Source organism: Bactrocera neohumeralis, chromosome 3 (genome assembly GCF_024586455.1).
Source record: "Bactrocera neohumeralis isolate Rockhampton chromosome 3, APGP_CSIRO_Bneo_wtdbg2-racon-allhic-juicebox.fasta_v2, whole genome shotgun sequence".
In the NCBI taxonomy this organism is placed as follows: Eukaryota; Metazoa; Arthropoda; class Insecta; order Diptera; family Tephritidae; genus Bactrocera; species Bactrocera neohumeralis.
The window spans coordinates 41,814,593-41,834,418 of NC_065920.1; the positions used below are offsets into that span (position 1 = coordinate 41,814,593).

General features: G+C 35.4%; 1 protein-coding gene across 1 annotated transcript; it reads left to right on the forward strand.

Annotated features, from left to right (window-relative positions):
* Nucleotides 1–1,913: 1,913 nt before the first annotated feature.
* Nucleotides 1,914–19,826, forward strand: LOC126752637 (opioid-binding protein/cell adhesion molecule homolog). The gene is made up of 6 exons (XM_050463578.1): nucleotides 1,914–1,992; nucleotides 14,971–15,068; nucleotides 18,657–19,155; nucleotides 19,220–19,501; nucleotides 19,568–19,639; nucleotides 19,695–19,826. Exons 1-6 carry the CDS (start codon nucleotides 1,914–1,916, stop codon nucleotides 19,775–19,777), a joined length of 1,113 nt encoding a protein of 370 aa, XP_050319535.1. The 3' UTR covers nucleotides 19,778–19,826.

The window sequence follows — 19,826 nt, forward strand, 5'->3', positions numbered from 1 at the left end:
ACCGAAACTAGCCTCTTCTGACCATCATAGGTTCATTTGTTTTGGTCAGCAAAACGGTTCCCATCAGTACAGGGATCGATAACTGGCTTGATTCATTATTGGCCGCCAAGCCAGCGCAGTTTTGTTGAGATGAAAACTATAAGTGGCCAGAAAGATGGGAAAATTGTATAGCAGATTGTACGAAATTGTTTTAAATAAATGTTAAAATTTTTAAAAAATAAACCTCGCGGATAAAGTTATAAGATAGACCCTTCAGTAAGTCTGTTATGTAATATGGGTACTACTCAACTATTAACATTCATATTTGTCGCTAGAAGCATATATATGATATTTATTTACCATATTAATATACTCTTTTTATACTCTCGCAACAAAGTTGCTAAGGAGAGTATTATAGTTTTTTCACATAACGGTTGTTTGTAAGTCCTAAAACTAAAAGAGTCAAATATAGGGTTATATATACCAAAGTGATCAGGGTAACGAGTAGAGTTGAAATTTGGATGTCTGTCTGTTGAGATATCATGATGAAATCTTGGTACACATATTTCCTGGCTCCTTAAGAAGGTTAAGTTCGAAGATGGGCAAAATCGGCCCACTGCCACGCCCACAAAATGGCGAAAACCGAAAAGGATCGCATTAGGGAGGGGCATATTTGGAAGTAATTTTTTTGGAAAAATGCCGCCCCCTACTAAGTTTTTTGTACATATCTCGGAAACTACTATAGCTATGTCAACCAAACTCTATAGAATCGTTTCCTTCAGGCATTTCCATATACAGTTCAAAAATGGAAGAATCGGATAATAACCACGCTCACCTCCCATACAAAGGTTATGTTGAAAATCAGTAAAAGTGCGTTAACCGACTAACAAAAAACGTCAGAAACACTAAATTTTGCGGAAGAAATGGCAGAAGGAAGCTGCACCCAGGCTTTTTTCAAAAAGTGAAAATGGGCGTGGCGTCGCCCACTTATGGACCAAAAACCATATCTCAGGAACTACTAATCTAATTAATTTTACAGCAAAATAAAAAAATATGTAAATGACGGATAATGAAATCTCGATTATCACTTTATCAGGCGAGAGTATAAAATGTTCGGTGACACCCGAACTTAGCCCTTCCTTACTTGTTATATATACATATGTGTGTACATATGTCATATGTATACGACGATATATGACGCCGATAATTAAAAATAATTCTTACAACTTCATTTAATATTGCTGAAATATAAAATTCGTAAAACTTCTTAACCCAATGCGTGTGTTGCTTAATTAACAACACTTCATTGCACTCAAATATTTCAAAATACTATTATTTGCCTTTTTACAACCACTATAGTAACAATTCAACAGTTAGAGGGCACGTGTCTCAGAATTATGAATGAAATTCCTTGCACACGACGTCCAAAAGACCGGCAAACTCTTTTTCAAATTGCTGCAATGTTTTCACACAATCCATTCAATTGTGCCGATATGCAGCACATGTGTTTTTATATATATTTGTACAAATGTATGCGTCCTGGTGTATTCTGTCCAAGGGGCATGCGCGTTTTATTCACTCATTTACCACAAACAACGTGTTGGTGCCCAATTTAGCGTCCTTGCCAATGAACGCACACACACGCATATAAACTCACAATGTAGTTGTTGTTGGTACGTAATTGTGGCGTTTCATTTGAATTTTGATTTCTAACACTTTGTGGCAGCAGCAATCATAAAAAAATAAGTCAAGATGGGAGTCGCAGAGCACTTGATGTCCGCTGAAAACCGCAGTCTTCAGAGGACTTCTTACATTAGCGGTCACACTTTTTAAGCGCGCGCGAGAAATTTTTATTTTCAATAGAGCAGAGTTTCTAGAGACTTGTTTAGCACTTTCGGTGAAGTAAATAGCTTTGTTGATATTTCGTAAAAATAATGAAATTGTGGCTTTGGTTGCTTTCAATAAATCAATTCGTCTATTTGTCGCTCTCAACGATATCGGAATTAAATAACTGTAAGTGTTTATTGGCACAACTGAAAATGATAAAAAGTTAAATATTTAATCTTATTAACATTTCTGTCGATTATTTTTCTACCCGACGGCTTAGTAAAATCTTAAAATAGAAAACTCACTAGTTAAATTTGTGTACTTTTGGTGAAAAAATTTAGATTTCCAATATAAACATTTAGAATTCAAGAAAAAAATGCTAGATAACGATTTTGATTAAAGTTTTTAATATATTTCTTTATTACTACAATATATATTTTTTTTCAGTAAAACTTACTCTTTTCTGGTATTTATAGAAATTTTTTCAGTGTCGGCACAGCGAGAAATTTTTGAAGACAATTCAACACCAATATATAAAAAAAAATATTGATTTTGGAACCAATCGTGTTTTCACATTTTTTAGGTCCAAATAATCTTTCAAAATGGTTTTCACTGATCCTTCCGATATCCTAACGATGCCAGTAAGATTTTTTATTGTTAGTCGTCGATTCTCAAGGACCAATTCCTTTATTTTATTGACGTGTTCATCAATTGATGTTGTTAGCCGTCTTGGATGTGTTTTTGTTTTAATTTTTACCAATCAAATACAAACAGTTACCATAGACAGCCTTATACGAAATTCCGCACGTTTCGGTACCAGAAATTTGATTCCACACACAAAATTTAAGGGATCAGTAGGGTAATCTGGCCGGTTTTTCAGAGAAATTTTTATTTTAAAAGTGTATTTGGAGTGTATAAACACAGTTTTTCGGAATTTTTTGATGACATCTGTCGGAGAAATGGCTGGGTGAATGAGATGGGTTTTTTCACTGGCGGACACTAAATATTTCTCATGTTTGGATCATCTGAAACACAAAAACCCTATTTATTCTTAAAAAGTACGTGAATGGTTATCGTCCCTACTAGAATCATGAAAAAATGTTGATAAATAAAAAAGTAATTAACTTTTTTTTTTTTAATTTTTCCCCATGTTTTTTTACATAAATTTTGTCATAACATTGTCAATAAAAAAAAAAAATTATGAATCTAGTAGGGACGATAGTCAGGCGTTTTGTGAACATTTAAAAAAAATTAAGCAAATCGGTTGAGTAGTTCGACCGGAATCATGTCCGCCAATTGAAAGAAGTGTGTTTTGAAAAAAAAAACGCGTTTAAAGTTTGAGGTATGCCAGGTGTGCACTCCGAGCGCTCCGAACGTCGAGCGGTATTATTATTTTTGGGCTTTTTTCGAAACCTTCCAATGGTAAAGTGGGTTTCTACATTACTTCTAAGGGTATAAGGGAACACAAAATGCAAAACAAAAAAAAAATTTGAGAAAATATTACCCTGCTGGCCCCTTAATGGAACTTCTTTGTTGAACAGTCTCATTCATCGTAAAAATCGTCTTCTTAGTCTACCTAATCATGTCTATTTTTGCCCCAAAGTATTTCAGCCGAATTCGATTAGCCCTTTTTATAGCATTTTGTTATCATTTTAACGGCGTTCAAATCCATGAACAAAGAAGCTTCCATAAACACTCATTTGAATGAATGTTTATTTTTTTCTTAGGCGAAAAACAGAAAGTTGATACCATATATGTTTTATCATAATGTTGCATAAAATGGTTTCAAGTCATCCATTATTATAATAAAATACTAAATATTTGACAAAAGTTACACTTGATTTTAAACTAATATGTAACAAGTATGGAAGGGCTAAGTTCGGGTGTCACCGAACATTTTATACTCTCGCATGATAAAGTGATAATCGAGATTTCATTATCGGTCATTTACATATTTTTCAAATACCGTGTTTGTGTAAAGTTTTATTCCGTTATTATCATTGGTTCCTTATATGTATATATTATACAGAGAAGGCATCAGATGGAATTCAAAATCGCGTTATATTGGAAGAAGGCGTGGTTATGAACCGATTTCACCCATATTTCGTACATGTCATCAGGGTGTTAAGAAAATATTATGTACCGAATTTCATTGAAATCGGTATAGTAGTTCCTGAGATATGGTTTTTGGTCCATAAGTGGGCGAGGCCACGCCCATTTTAAATGTTTAAAAAAAGCCTGGGTGTAGCTTCCTTCTGCCATTTCTTCCGTAAAATTTAGTGTTTCTGACGTTTTTTGTTAGTCGGTTAACGCACTTTTAGTGATTTTCAACATAACCTTTGTATGGGAGGTTGGCGTGGTTATTATCCGATTTCTTCCATTTTTGAACTGTATATGGAAATGCCTGAAGGAAACGACTCTGTAGAGTTTGGTTGACATAGCTATAGTAAATTCCGAGATATGTATAAAAAACTTAGTAGGGGGCGGGGCCACGCCCACTTTTCCAAAAAAATTACGTCCAAATATGCCCCTCTCTAATGCGATCCTTTGTGCCAAATTTCACTTTAATATCATTATTTATGGCTTAGTTATGACACTTTATAGGTTTTCGGTTTTCGCCATTTTGTAGGCGTGGCAGTGGGCCGATTTTGCCCATCTTCGAACTTAACCTTCTTATGGAGCCAAGAAATACGTGTACCAAGTTTCATCATGATATCTCAATTTTTACTCAAGTTACAGCTTGCACGGACGGACAAAGACGGACGGACGGACAGACAGACGTCCGAATTTCAACTCTACTCGTCACCCTGATCACTTTGGTATATATAACCCTATATCTGACTCTTTTAGTTTTAGGATTTTCAAACAACCGTTATGTGAACAAAACTATAATACTCTCTTTGGCAACTTTGTTGCGAGAGTATAAAAATATTTAGAAATTTTGTTCCTTAACCAGGACCTAAATATATCGTAGCTATAGAAAGGCTTCTCAAGCACAACACAACAGAGCCAAAGGTCAGACAAGCATCAAATAAAGGCGCCTATACAATTATTGTTATTTTTAATTGTTCAAATATTTATATAAAAGAAACGATAAGTAAATCTATATTAAGAAGCGTAAATGAAAATAATAGTTTTATTGAACTCAGCTCAATTTATATGGTCATGCCATATTTAGCTACACATTTTAAAAATCAGTAAAAATGTTAAGAGAACATTTATTTTTCTTTACCGACTAACCAGTTATTTAAAAAGGTTCTCCTATTGACACTCCCAACCTTCATTTCTCAAATGCCAATTCTAAATTCCAGAAAACGATTTTTGCTAGGTTTATTTAAATATATTAGTTTGAATATTTTCCTTAATTAAAAAGGCAACCAAACATTGTACATGTTTTGTCTTATTAGGTATGCTTTAAGGTAATGTTATCTAAACCTTTTTACGAAGTTTTTGTGTCTAAACCAGTGCAAAGTTCACTTTATAGTACTCTCTATTTACGGACTTACACCTCTTATAAATATTATAACTACATCACTATGGTATTATAGGAAAATATTGTCATTTATTTAAAAGAAAACTCTACTTCATACACGTAAAATTAATATACCCGAAATTTGCTATAAAGTGCCGTTACAGTAAACCACAAATTAATAAAAAGATATATCGCCGACAAGCGGAAGTGTTGCCGCAGTGTTTGAAGCAGCAAATGGAAAATCATTTTATTTTTTTTTTTGGAATGCTTCTTTCCAATTTTTTTACATTCAGTAAATTTACTTTTTTGCATCTTCACAAACAAGCCGAAAATGCAATTACCCACCTTCGCACGATAATTTTCAGACAACGCTACATGCATTTACTACATGCAAGCCACATTGCTGCGTGGTTGAGAGGTGTAAAATAGTTACTTCACATGGCAATCAGGGTGATCCAATTTTTATGTGGCTAAAAATTAAGAAAATATTTCAGAATGTTTCCATTATGCATTGCAAATTATAATAATAGATGGAATGGAATGGCCACGCTATCAGCTTAAGGATTTCTATTACTATTACCTTTTTTCTGCCCTAAAGTCTTAATTGGCGTAGACACCGCTTACGCGATTATAGCCGAGTTAACAACAGCCTAAAGTATCGATGAATATTTGAATAAATTATATTTGATTAGGTTGGTAGATTCTAGTTTATAAACTGTAGGAAACTATATTGTTAGGATATGGAGTTTTCTACAAGTAGAAACAGAGCTTTGACAGCTGTCGAATCGAATGTATGTGTTTGACATTTATGTTCAGTAATCAAGTAAATTTATTTCCAAAACCGACATAGTCTACGTCGAATTTATGTACATTTATATTTCTATTGTCTAATCCACTTCAGCGAAGTGCTTATCGATATATGTGACCTGGTCTACGAAAAGGGAGCTAACGAGCGAAAAGTTTTCTGAAAAATTTTTCTGGGAAACAGCTGTTAAAAATAAACAACTCGTTTCGTCAGTTAAAAAAGTGAAAATTGATTTTTTGACACCTAAGCCCCCTTTTCGTAGACCAGCTAGTATATTAGAGTCTGAAAAATCTAAATAAACTCTACCGTCTTCTTTGCATCCAAAAAGAATAATTGTGAGGTGTGATTTTATATATATGGAAGTAATTTTAGTTCCTTACTATTTTCAAATTCATGATGAAACAAACGAGCTTTTGTATACCGAATCATATCAGGGACTGACTGGTGTCAAAGGGCCATTTAAAAGATTTGATTTGACTCCCTTCGACTATTTCGAGAACGTATGTCAGATCGATTGGATATGCTGACACACTCATCACATTATTGACGAGATATAGAGAGAATTTTGGAAATGTTCTACATGAGACGTAATCACGTAAATCTTTTCGTTGAGTTGATTTGAAATAAAGGTTCGCCAGTTCTAAAATATTTTTCATATTATCGAGTATCACTCATTCATTCATTTTTCAGATTATCGAGTATCATTTACTATATGAGATATTCAGAACTAATACTGATTAATTAAAAACAAAACGAAATCATATTTCTGTTAAAAGCTGGATCACCTTAATGTACCTACACATACTATATGTATGTGGGACCACTTAGCGGCATAAAAATGGCAATTTTCGTCACTGCAACGTAAATCAATGCGTTATTAAGGGGCAAAGTAGCGTAAATATTCATACTAGCCTCATGCGATTGACGAACTGAATAGCTGAAGACCGATTGGCCAGTTAAGTGGCTGACTAAGCTAGCGCGGTGTTTAGATGGGCTTGTCGGCTCAGACATGTAACTATCGTCGCGCTAGTCGGCTGCAGCTATCAAATGGGCCTTACCACTGAGGCCGCAGACTTTGCGGCCAGACAGCAACAGCCTTGCAACAGGGTGAAATTTTCTTCCTTGCTTACACTATTTTCTTTATTTTTTCAAATGTTCATACGGGAAGCAGACAATTGAGACTTCCTCTTTTCGCACCACAAAGAATGAAGCAAAATGAATATGTATCAATGATGCGGTGAAGCAACAACCGCGATGGTAGTAAGTGTTTAAATTTTTAGTGAAACTGAAAATGGAATAAAATGCAACGTGTACGCCGAAATCAGAATGTGTTAAATGGCGATTTACTTAAATATTCTCTGTTAATTGACATTTTTATTAATTTATATTTATAATTGACATATTTGATACAGAATTTTTTTATCATACAGTTTGATAATAAAATGAAAGTCTGTCACTCTTGACATTTGTTTAAACAAGTGTTAAACTATTACTGGTTCCCTCCAAAATAAGTAAATCAAAATTCTGATATGCAAACTCCAATGAAATCGCCTTATACCACCCTGTCACCGCTTCTACTCTTCCTTAGTGCCGCCAAAATTACTATGCGGTTAAACTGGTAGTTCGTAGCGTCCCGCTGCTTTTACTGCATAACCCCTTCTTAAAACCATTATCTTCCGCAGTTCCTTCCAAATGTACAAATTACATTCTCCGAAATGCTGCTGGTTAGAGCATATGCAAGAATGTGAAATTCACAACCATTGCAGGAAATCTACAAAATATGCTAAAAAATCTACTAAAATCATATTTGTACATATGTATGTTTTGTATATATGTATATATATGTATGTACATAAGTGTAAAAGCTATGCTTGCTTATGTAAGTAACTCGCAGTTTCATTATGCTAGGTCAAAGGCGTGAATGCAATGAAAAGGCGCGCACCATGACGTATGAGTAACCTATGATTTGCAATCATGTTCTAAACCTGCTCACTTGCAATATAATTTGATTATTGCATGGCAGACCATTACGGTGCTAACTATACTATGCATGCTTATGTATTTTTGTATTAGTATCCTACGTTTTAAGTTTTTGAACAACTCAAATTTATTTGTAAAAATCGTCTAGAAGTTTTACATACCCATCAGCGGGCACTACATTTTAGTTTATAGTTGTACCTTTGCATAATTATTATTTAGAATCGTGTTGAAAGCTTTATGAACAAAACGAAATCTTTGAAGCTTGGAATTCGTGACAGCGTTTGCGCCTTTACTCGTCATTACTCGACATATTTTGAGAGAGAAAATGCGGTGTTGGTGCTTTTCATAAATATCGCGACATTTCGTTATTTTTCGTTCATAATATTAAGGCTGTTAGCAAACAGTAATAGTTGTGTCACTCGCAATTAGCTGATGGCCGACTAAAAAGTCTTTTGAAGAGCAAAGAACTGAAGATAAATTTCGCAAACTATTGACCAAAGGTACCAATGTATGGTACAGGAAGGACTCAATTCTTAGCTAGTGCACAAGAAAAAATAATCTTAACACTTCCAAACAAACTTTGTTAAAAATTAAATTGAGTTAAATTACATGTTTTTTTGTTCAGAATTGAGAAGTCACAAACAAAGTTTCCGACAAAGTTTTCGATAAATCTGGTGGTAATCGAAAAAACTACAAAATATTTTCTTTTCCCACATTAGTGTAGACACTCAATAATAATAAATTAAAATTTGTAGATACGTTCTTATGTAGGAACCGTCATTACAGCTTCAATAAATAATATAAACTCAATTTTATTCTAATTAAATCCACTTTAATGCCGAGTCTGCCTTAGGAGTTCAAACGAATAGTCATTTACAGGTATTGTTTCCCAATTATTGAACATTATCGATATTTATACATGCCAGTGCGCTTACTTCCTTATAACACATATTTAAATTCTATCTCACTCATTAGAAGAGATCCTTTCCTGATAATAGTATGTCTGTATATCAAATATAAATTGAATCTGGCTAATATTTTCCTTAGCCCAACCTTACCTAATAGAAAAATTAGTTTATCCCATATACCTATTGAAAGATTTTCAACTACCGGTTGACCTTATGCCGTGTATATAGTCAATATCGCCAATTCCAATTTTCTGGTCGACGGTTTGCACATAAACTCAATATATTAAATTTAGCCTCACCGGTCAAGTTTATGTCAGATATATCTCATTTGAGGATGATTTTAATATAATGTTGATGATGAAGACGACGATGACGGGAAGTAAAATATAGTTTTTAAACTAAATGATCTATAATATAACTTAGTAAAATATCAAATTTGATTGTAATTCATTCATGATTTCCTCGAATAATGAATGTTGAACTCTTCCGCAACATTGAGGGCGTTACCCCAGTTTTGATCCTTGCAAGTTGCAACAGTATTTTTTTGAGAAAAATTGGTGTTCTCACCTGGGAACTACGGGCAGTTAAGTTTTGAAATTGAACAAAGCACTTACGTTCAACACAAATTGCTTTTGTGCATAATTCACATCATCAGTGGCATTATGAGTCACAAACTTTGCAAAATATTGGCTAGAATTTTTCGGAATGAGATTATATTATATTAACACTTAAAGCCTTAAACATTTTGTCAGTTGAACACATGGCTAGACTGTTATCAACAAAATGCACGTTTCTTTTGATTTCTAAGGAAGAAGATCGTCACCCACACTTCAATAAGTCAGCTCTGTATGAAGTTGGTGATAACCACTAAAAAGCAAAATTCTAAAAAATCAGTTCACTTCTTCGCCGCTTAGGAAAAAACTATGTCTGGTCTTTTGTTCGACGTGCATACTTGTAACGCTATTTTTAGCAATAATTGTCATTGATATCAATAATTTTCTCAAACAACTCCGAGGAGGTCCGATCGCTTAACAAACCTTTCTACTCACACTACTTCCATACTATAATTAACAGGTCAATTGAAAACTCCACGTTCTGACACATAGATGGCGCCCAAAAGAGGTTGTTACCGACGAAAACATCAAAAAAGTCCACAAAATAATTTTGGATGGCCGTAAAGTGAAGTTGTTCGAGATAGAAGGCACTCTGAAGATATCAACTGAATGTGTATGAGAAAGCTCTGTGCAAAATGGGTGCCGCGCCAATGCAATTCAATCAATTAGTAGATGATCTGGTGTTTTCACCGCAAGATCGACAAACTGACAGTATTCTATCGACCGTATTCACATCTTGTGCATATCATATCTTAACCTGCTGTGACCAGTATACAACTCTGCAACTACCTTAGTTAGACGCGAAGGAAGGTCATTTTATGTTGATTTTTTCAGATTGTATCTTCCGAGAAATAGTTTCGCTTTGAGAAGTCCAGAACTTTGCTCCGAAGCTCTTGTTCGATGGTACGTGGACTCACTGTAAAGGTGGGCTCCGGTTCTCTCAACTTGGTTGTCAGCCAAGTATGCTAGCAGTAAATGATTATTCATAGCTAACATGTTAGGTCCTTCTACCAACTCCTATATTATTGCCAATTTTATTTCATAGAATGAAATTTTCTGAAATACTACATTAATGTGACAACCCGTTTTCCTTTTCAACATTCACACCCCTGTTAATGCCATATATCTTTCGAAAACAGCCGATGGGTACTAAAAGCTTAGCTTATGTTCTCACTATCTTCTGCACAAATTTCTTCCGCTTTTTTCGAAGCCCGGTATTCCATTTCAAGGTGCTGCCTCTTTTATTTCCCAAAGAAATTCTGATGGTAAAGTTCATCCTCTAATGACCTACAGTTGAATAGTGGTTATTAACCTGTCCTTCCAATGTCCTGATGATGTCCTAACTAAACTAGAGCGATTTGCCGTACTTTTTACAATTACGGTATATGGAATGAAGTGAGCAACAGAATAACTTCGAGTGCACGTTCACGGTTCCAGTCGCACATACTCAAGCATTCGTAGTTGCTGTGTTTAAGACTCGATGCAGGGCGGAGATCCTATCTTTGGTATACGGGGGCTACAAAACGTAAAGACGGCTTCGACGCTTTTTAGATAATTATTTCGAAAAACTATTAATCATTGTCAAAGAAAAACGAGGCTTGTCTTTGACAATGCTTTCTTTTTCAAGTCCTTCGAATTTGAAATCTCAAATTCTTTTGTAGAAAACTTTCGGAATTTTAAAAAGTATCAGATTCATAATTCAACGCGAATTCTTCGTTTGTTGTAAACTTACTATTTGGTATAGAAATGTCAAAAAACGATATACAAGTAATGCCTTATCCTTAATATTCCATTTTTAACTCCATGCTAAAAACGCGCCACAGTCTGTAAACCTCAAAACAGATTTTGGATGTCCGCAGCCGTATCTAAATATTTATTTTAGCATATTTTTACTCAGCATAAGTACAAGTATAAGATAAACAAGAAAAATGTGTCTCCTTCCACTCCCAGACTTTGCATGGTTGCTGCTACATTTGAAATTTACCACTGCCTTAGCCTGGCTTGTTGAGCGGCTAAGCTGTTAATTTATATAATTGCTTCCTCTACTTTCGTCACGACCTTTGCATGTTGGTATTTCAAAACTGTTAAATATCAAAAAATAATTGTCACTTGTAGGCTTTAATAACGACTTAATAATCATTAAAAATGCCTCAAATTTATAGCGGATGCTCATTTCGAGGTCAGTTAATTTTTGTTGTGGCCATCTGGATAGCCTTACATTCCAACCAAATTTATTTGTGCGACAGCTTATTTTTACTTCTTTAAACTGAGTAAGATTTAATTATGCATCTGTTGCAAAGTAAGCAGAAATTTTCAATTTATTAAAGATTATTTGTGGAAGATATTAGTAAGCAACAAAAAATACTAAATCTTAAGAGCACATTTCAGTATGGAAGTACAAAGTTATTTACATACATATATATCGATTTTCGTTTGGACTGAATTTAAATTTATTTTTATATGTAGCTGAAATTAAAACAAGAAAAAATTGTACACCGTCACAAATACAAAACCTTCCTTACAAGAACTTGATTTGGATTGGTCAGCTTATATGGCAGCTATACTGTATACCATAAAAATTCGATCTAAACAATTTCATCGGAGAATCGTTTCCTTGGCCATTAACCCATGTCAAATTTCGTGATACTATCTTGTCAAATGAAAAAGTTTTCCACACAAGCACTTACTTCCAATCGTTAAATTTGTATGGCAGCTGTGTACTATAGTGATCCGCTCTGAACAATTTTTTCCGAGATTGCAGCGTTGCCTTGAAGAATATCCCTTTCCAGATTTGATATCTTGTCAAATAAAAAAGCTTTCCATATAAAGACTTGATTTTGATCGATCTATTACAATAATCTTTTTATCACCCCTTCTCAAAATTAGTGACGACTTTGCTCCAAAACCATCTTTTCAGGTGAAGAGTTCACAGTTACGATTACACGATTAAACATCTTAAAGCTTGAACCTCGGGACACTAAAACTTTCAACAAGATCGTGGAAGATAGAAGTAATCTAAATGTTAACTATGGTCAAGCTTCAAGTTCCATTAAAAATGTAATTTCAGAGTCGTATTTAGCAAGAAAAAGCTTTAAGCGGCTTACTTAACTTCTACAACTTATTTCGTGGACTTCTAAATCTGAAGAATGTCATGCAGCTCTAATCTATTTTGCAAAGGGGACAGAAAATGTCAGCCATATGATGGAACAAAGTTATTGAGTTTCTTTCACACACATTCGGACTCAAGATCTTATAAAGCAAGAAATGGAGTTGTAAGATTTAGTTGGAAATTCTTTAAGATTTGAAATCAAGGACTGATTGAATTGACCAATATTTTGTAAGTAAGCCTTATATCGCCAGTAACGCATAAAATTTGGTTTTTAACTGGTTGGTTGTAGCTAGAATACATATATAGCCTATAGTATTGCCACGCAAAAAGTAGTCTAACGATAGCTAATTTTCTGATATATTTTTGGATATACTATGCTTGTGGCACAAAATCGTCGTAGAATGTTGGTGCCTCACTGTGTGGCCTGTTGGAATGTACTGCTGGAATCATTACGCTTTTAAATGAATATAAATGACGCAAGGAACCAAACACTAAAGAATAATCAACCTGCACTGATCATTGACAGTAAATGACCCCGGTATACCAATCAGACAGTACCTTTTTTTGGATGTAAGAGCAATACTTTTCGTACTTCAAATAAATGAAGTGCAGTTGGTATGTTCAGCACATGCATTTACTTTAATAGCTAGTTTATCAGATATGTGTTTATACCTCTGAAAACATATTAAAAAATTTAAGATTTTTTTTTTTTTAATTTTTAAAAAATAATAAGTTTTTTCAAGCAAGTGTCTCTCCATCGGGTTTATTACTCAAAATCTTAAGAATTTATTCCCTCAGTAACATCTAGTCGGTCTTTAAAGCGAAACTATTACTGGAAAAAAGTATAGCGGGAAAGTAAATGTTTCCTTATCTACTTCTAACCTTGATTAAAATCAATAAAATGCTTTAAAAGTCCCATTGAAGTGACAAAAGTACACAAAATAGAAATCAATAAATTTTTCCAGAAAATCCCGACTATTGCTAGGAAATAAATATTCAATTTGGGCACCCGCCTCAAAGTTATACCAAATAAGAAACAATTTAGATATTTGCTTTAATTTAGGAACGCTTTATACTTCGCTAAACTTTGAGGCAAAACTTAATTGCTTAAAAATAAGCAAGTATATTGCTTTGCTAAACCGGTAAACCCGACATATGTTTCTATAAACTACCTAACAACCCCCAACTTCTTAATAAATGCTGCTTTTTCAGTGTTAATGACGCGTCTAGCTGTAAACTTCCAGTTACCTTTGCATGTATGCAAAATTTTGTCTAGACACGTGTGTGTTAAAATGTGTTGGCAACGAACTCCCTAAGGTATATCCTAAATTGCGCTTAACCTCTTAGGGCATATCTTTGCATATGCTTATAGCAATCTTATTGGCAAATGGGCGAAAAAAAATCTGGTAGTTTCAACATTTGTTAAGTGTTTACGCTTATTATCACGGCATTTTTCGCTTATATAACATAATAAAATTTTGCGGTTTGTTATGCTTTGTTGTATCGCAAATATGCACATGACTTTCTTTGTTCCCAGTAGAGAATACAGTTTGGTTGGATGAAGAATCTACTAATATTTTACTATTATTACTACTATTCTACTATTCTTATGAAATAATCCAAAGGAAATCATCAATGACTTATAACATACGGTAACATAATACATCAATTCATCTGGTTCAAACAAAACCAACGGACCTTATATACTGATTATATAAAATTTCCTCCCGAACGTTGCTCTTTCTTACAGATTTTATATAAAATTTTGACATCAGCTAAAAGCATTTTCCCGGCTTTGATCTTTGCAAATTATAAAAATATTATTTTACTCCAAAATTAGCCTTAAGTTCGAAGTCATAGTTGCCATATTACTTGCCAGCGAGCGAGAGCTGGACGAAGTTACTGAGGGCCAAATCTAAAAAATACGGTGAATGTGAAAGTAATTTGATGCATGATTCATGCAGTTTCCTTTAATAACTTCAGTATGGTAGCCATATCGATATACTTCATTTAAATCTTCTAAGTTGGTGAGCCTAACCCAAATCGTGTTCCCTATCCTGATATCGTTTGAATTATCTATGGTATCAAAGCATTGTAAAATATGTCAAATTTTAAAAATAGCAGATATTTTTATAATACACTTAACATACAAATTTTACAATCACAAGTATTTTCGCAATACACTCACTACTTATTTATATTCCCTACATCTAACTCTAATTTGTATCTCTTAGCCTCTTTTACAAAATTAATTATATTATTACTATTTTTTGCAGCCGATCCCAAATTTAGTGGACCTATAAATAATGTAACGACGCCGGTTGGACGTGATGCGACTCTCACTTGCATCGTTCACGACTTGATGTCTTTCAAGGTTGGTAAATTCAATTTTCATTTATTTTTTTTTAATTTCACTGACCGAAATCATTTAGGTTATGTACCGGATATATTCAGTTATAGTGTTAATGATCTAACGTTCACACAGCAAATGAGAGAACAAATCATTTTTCTAAATATTGAGTCATAAGTAAAACATCAATTTCATCGAAGTTAGTATTCAAAATCGAAATATTTACATTCGATCTGAAAAATTAGCCAGGTATCGGTTTATATCGGACGGAGGTCCGATGTCTTTGATATAAACAACGTTCTAGTCGAATTAAGATAAGGTTTGGTTAGGTTGTGGGGTTGATTCGAAGTCGATGGATCTCACTTGGACAGAAAATTGTTTTTGTGTTGCCTAAAAACTCCTAATAGATAGACCATCAGATGCTCATCGATTGACGAATTTTATGCTTACAACAAATCAGTGAACCGACTCGACACCTGTCGGATGAAATCGAGGAAGCATTTCCTTCCTAGCCAGCTTATCAGCTTTGTGGTTTCCAATGATTCTTCTGTAGCCCATTCTAGTCTTCTAGGAAGAAGCTTGAAGTTATTGCTAATGAGGTCATGCACTCCTTGACTAGTTTTGAACACACAGTTAGCGAGACTGATGTTGAGTTGATGGAGAGCCCCCGACAAAAGACTGCACCACCTACTCTCCCCCTAACTTCGATCCGTGCGTGAAGAAGCTCACTGCATACCTCCTCCAACGGCTATAACCAATCTCTCGCAGATGTGAGCCAAGAAGGAACCGTCATGATAAGATTCTGCGGTGTAGTGATCGAAGCAGTGGAGTATTTCAGTGCGTCCCGGCCTGGGGCCGCTCATATAACCAGCTTCCCTAAGTCTTATAACAGCCCTCGCCGTCAACCATCTACTAGATGCAACGTGTAGAATTACATTGTGTTCCATTGTTGGAGTAGTCCTTAGTGCAACATAGATGCCCATTAGTGCGGCTCTTTGAACACTCTACAGCCGTTTAGCTAGAACATTGGCTTAACTACGGTTTCTCTTAGGAAGCAATAACCTTAAGGCTGCGCTGCATTCCTCGTCTATCAATCTACAAACTAGGCTTTCATAGAACCAGAACACCTCTTTTGGTGCGAGGCTCCACCTCATCTCATTTGCTTCTTTATAGTATAAGGCGACAGATTCTATGAGAGCTTCCTTTCAATGAAAGCCCCAAGTACATTACCCGGTCAACCAGTTGGAGAATAGAGCTTCTCAACGAGGGAAGAGTGACGTCAGGTTTTTATACCTCCTAATAAATGAAACTAGCTCAGTTTTTTTTGGATTTATGGCTAATCTATTTTAAGTTCTTTCAAAAGGTCGTTCACTTTTCGGTGAGCCCATGCACTTCCTAACTCCGCTCAAACCGTTCCGTTGCAAAAGAGACTATAGATGATATGTTTGAGGTTAGCTTAGATACCAAACTAATCACGAGCTCGAATAATCGCCTCACGCTGTCCTTTCGTTTTCACAGTCCCAATATATATAGGTACACTCGCGCTATAGCTCTACCGAGAGCGAGGTATTGTCGACCGATCTTCCTTTGCTGTAGACATGCTGAGCACTTATAGCCCGTTCCTTGGCATTTGACTCCTTATATGTAGGTCCATGAATCTTTCTAGAGTTTTCATTAGAAACCAGGATATCCTTGGCAGTGACATGACAGCTTTACCTTCTAGACGAACCCCACTCTAACTTGGCGTAGTTCACATAGATGGGGTCAACCAATTACATGATACCTTTCTTTCACGCTGAAGCTGTGCGGGTATAATGATGCCGAGTCCAGAGACTTAAACGGTTTAAAAGAGTAAATAGCCCACGGGAGAGGAGAAGATCTGATCTCTGCTTGAAGATCTGTTTTCCCATATTACTGGTGTCCACCAAGAAGATTTCCTCTTTCCATTCTGAGTCAAAGGATAAGAGCTTTCAAAGACAGATCTACATATCACTCATCGATCGAGCTGCCAGAACAGAAAGAGCCGTCCGTGTTTCTAAAGTTTCCATAATCCGACCTGCTCTGTCCAGGTTGATACTAATATACCTATGATCAGAGAAGGAATGGTCATTAAGAACCCTTCGTTCAGAGATTACGAAAGCTATTTCTCTAGATGTCAAAGTGAAGTCAAGGATTGAAGGCAGAGTCCAACGCTCGTTGCGTCCGAAGGGGACGACTCCACATCCATCCCCGTTTAGGTCTTCGTCTAGTTTTCTCCTGTCGCTCTCCGGGCGATTGGATCTTGATTTTGATTGGTCAGTTTGAGTTTCAGCTATATGCTATAGTAGTCCGATCTGAATAATTTTGCAGAGATTATTGCGTGGCCTTGACCTACATCGCGACAAAAAAGAAGAAAATGAAAAATATTTAATTCAATTCAATATTTATTTTGTCGCCTTAAAAGCTATCCCCACCAGATGTAGAACAGTTATGCCATCGATTTTTTCAGTCCTCGAAACACTTTTCGTAAGCACTTTTTGGGATGGCCTTCAGCATACGGAATACGGTGGTTGATCGATGGTATTCATTGTGTTTTTGACTTTAAATTCGGTCACAATCACTCTTTTTGAGAACAAATTCAACTTTATGGGGACGAGTTGAACAAGAACGCGTTTTATACTCAAAATATCTACCAAAATACTCGCGAAAGATGTCGAGCTCTCTTGCCATCTCTCTAATACTTGCCGGGGAATTTAATTACAATTTCCGGGTGCTTTTTTGCCTTAATTTATAATCAGTACCAAATTTCGTGATGATAATCTGTCAAAATGAGCGACTGGCGTGCTGTTGTAAGCTGAAACTAAAAAAGTTTTCCATATAAGGACTTGATTTCGATCGAACAGTTTAAGCAAAATTTCAGGTTGATATCTCAATACTGAGATCCTACCGCGTGTATATACAGACAGACGGACAGACAAAGGGACATGGCTAAATCGACCAATCGATTTCTGAAAATTTGGTATTGTTGCGAATGTGATCAAGCGTCCTTTCATCAAATCAACAAGCGATAACTCTTTTGCACCATTAAAAGAACTGGAAAACGGGGGTTACCCTTATAACTTTACTTCTTTATCTACTGACATTCCGTAATCAATAATGATCTTTTCAATAAGCTCAATTTGAAAATTTGATCGCAAATATATGGCTTTTGAAGGCTAACTTCGAAAAGAATTGGTTCGGTCCAATAACCCGCCGAGTGTTATACAATGCCTTTGATGAAATGAACTCCCATACAACCTTTAACATGTTAATTTACGACATTAATATCGACTTCATTAGGCAAAACCACTCCGCAATACTTTCGATCCGACAAAAAATTGCGACGAATAATACTTATGGAATATGCCACAAAAGAACAATGATATCATACAATAGCTTTACGATGTCACCGTTTGAACCCAGAGCATTCACTGCTTAGCACAAGTTCTGTATAATTAGAAATTTGAAAGAGAAAGTATGACACCCCAAACGTCAAGAGTTTCTTTTGTCGACAAATCTGCAGTTACAATAGTATCACTTAACAATTAAACACAAGATAAACTTAGAGTCTTACTAACACTATATCATTTACAGCTAGCTTGGTTAAGAGTCGACACACAAACCATTCTCAGCATACAAAACCATGTCATCACGAAGAACCATCGCATAGGCATTAGTCACACAGAGCATCGTATCTGGCAGCTGCGTATAAGGGATGTACGCGAATCAGATCGAGGCTGGTATATGTGTCAGATAAATACCGATCCAATGAAAAGCCAAGTCGGCTATCTGGATGTGGTCGTGCCACCCGACATAATTGACTACCAAACCAGCCACGACATGATTGTGCAGGAGGGGCAAAACGTGACTCTAATATGCACTGCAACAGGCTTGCCAACACCCACGGTCACTTGGCGTCGTGAACGCGATGTTCCATTATTACAGACTGCCGATGGAACTGACATTTACAGCATTGACGGTATGAATTTGACGCTGTGGCAAGTGACAAGAGAAAGCATGGGCGCATATTTGTGTATAGCTTCGAATGGTATACCGCCGACTGTGAGCAAACGGGTACTAATTGCTGTTAATTGTAAGTCTCACATATGTAAGTTTGTAGATATTAATAGAATTTATAAAATGGTTTCACTTTTCAGTTGCACCTACCGTTTGGACGCGCTACGACACCATATATGCTGGTTTCGGTCAAAAAGTTACGCTAGAGTGCATTTCCGAAGCTCACCCTACGACCGTTAATTTATGGTTGAAAGGCAAGGAATTTGTTCAGAGCGGCACCTATGAGTCCGTTACTTTGGATAATGTTTTCAGGATTGTTATGCGTTTGACTATACGTCCTGTAGTTTCAAAAGATTTTGGGGATTATCACTGTGTGGCGAAAAATGCGATGGGTGAATCGGAACGCATCATATCTGTTAGACGTAAGTAGTCGACAAATAATTAAAATTAATAAAGTGTTATATTTGTACAAAGTTATTATCTTACAGACAAATCCAAGAAAAGCGTTCATCATACACACGAACTGGACGGAAAAGACAATCACTTGATTTTAATTGAAGGTGGATGAAATATAAACGGATTTTTCTAAAAATAATTAACTGTAATTACTTTCAGAATACACCTCTCTTGCAACATCAGCATCCTTACATGTCAGCAAAATTTTAATATTTTTAACAATTACCTTTTGGAAACTGTAATGGATTTATATACAATAAAGTTAAGGACATTATAAAAAGGGGTGATCCA

Excerpts from the sequence above, each read along its gene's own strand:
- LOC126752637 (XM_050463578.1), top strand. The coding sequence starts at position 1,914 with ATGAAATTGTGGCTTTGGTTGCTTTCAATAAATCAATTCGTCTATTTG. Across the intron at positions 15,069-18,656 it reads ACGACTTGATGTCTTTCAAG|CTAGCTTGGTTAAGAGTCGA; the intron begins GTTGGTAAATTC and ends TATCATTTACAG. Across the intron at positions 19,640-19,694 it reads TCACTTGATTTTAATTGAAG|AATACACCTCTCTTGCAACA; the intron begins GTGGATGAAATA and ends AATTACTTTCAG.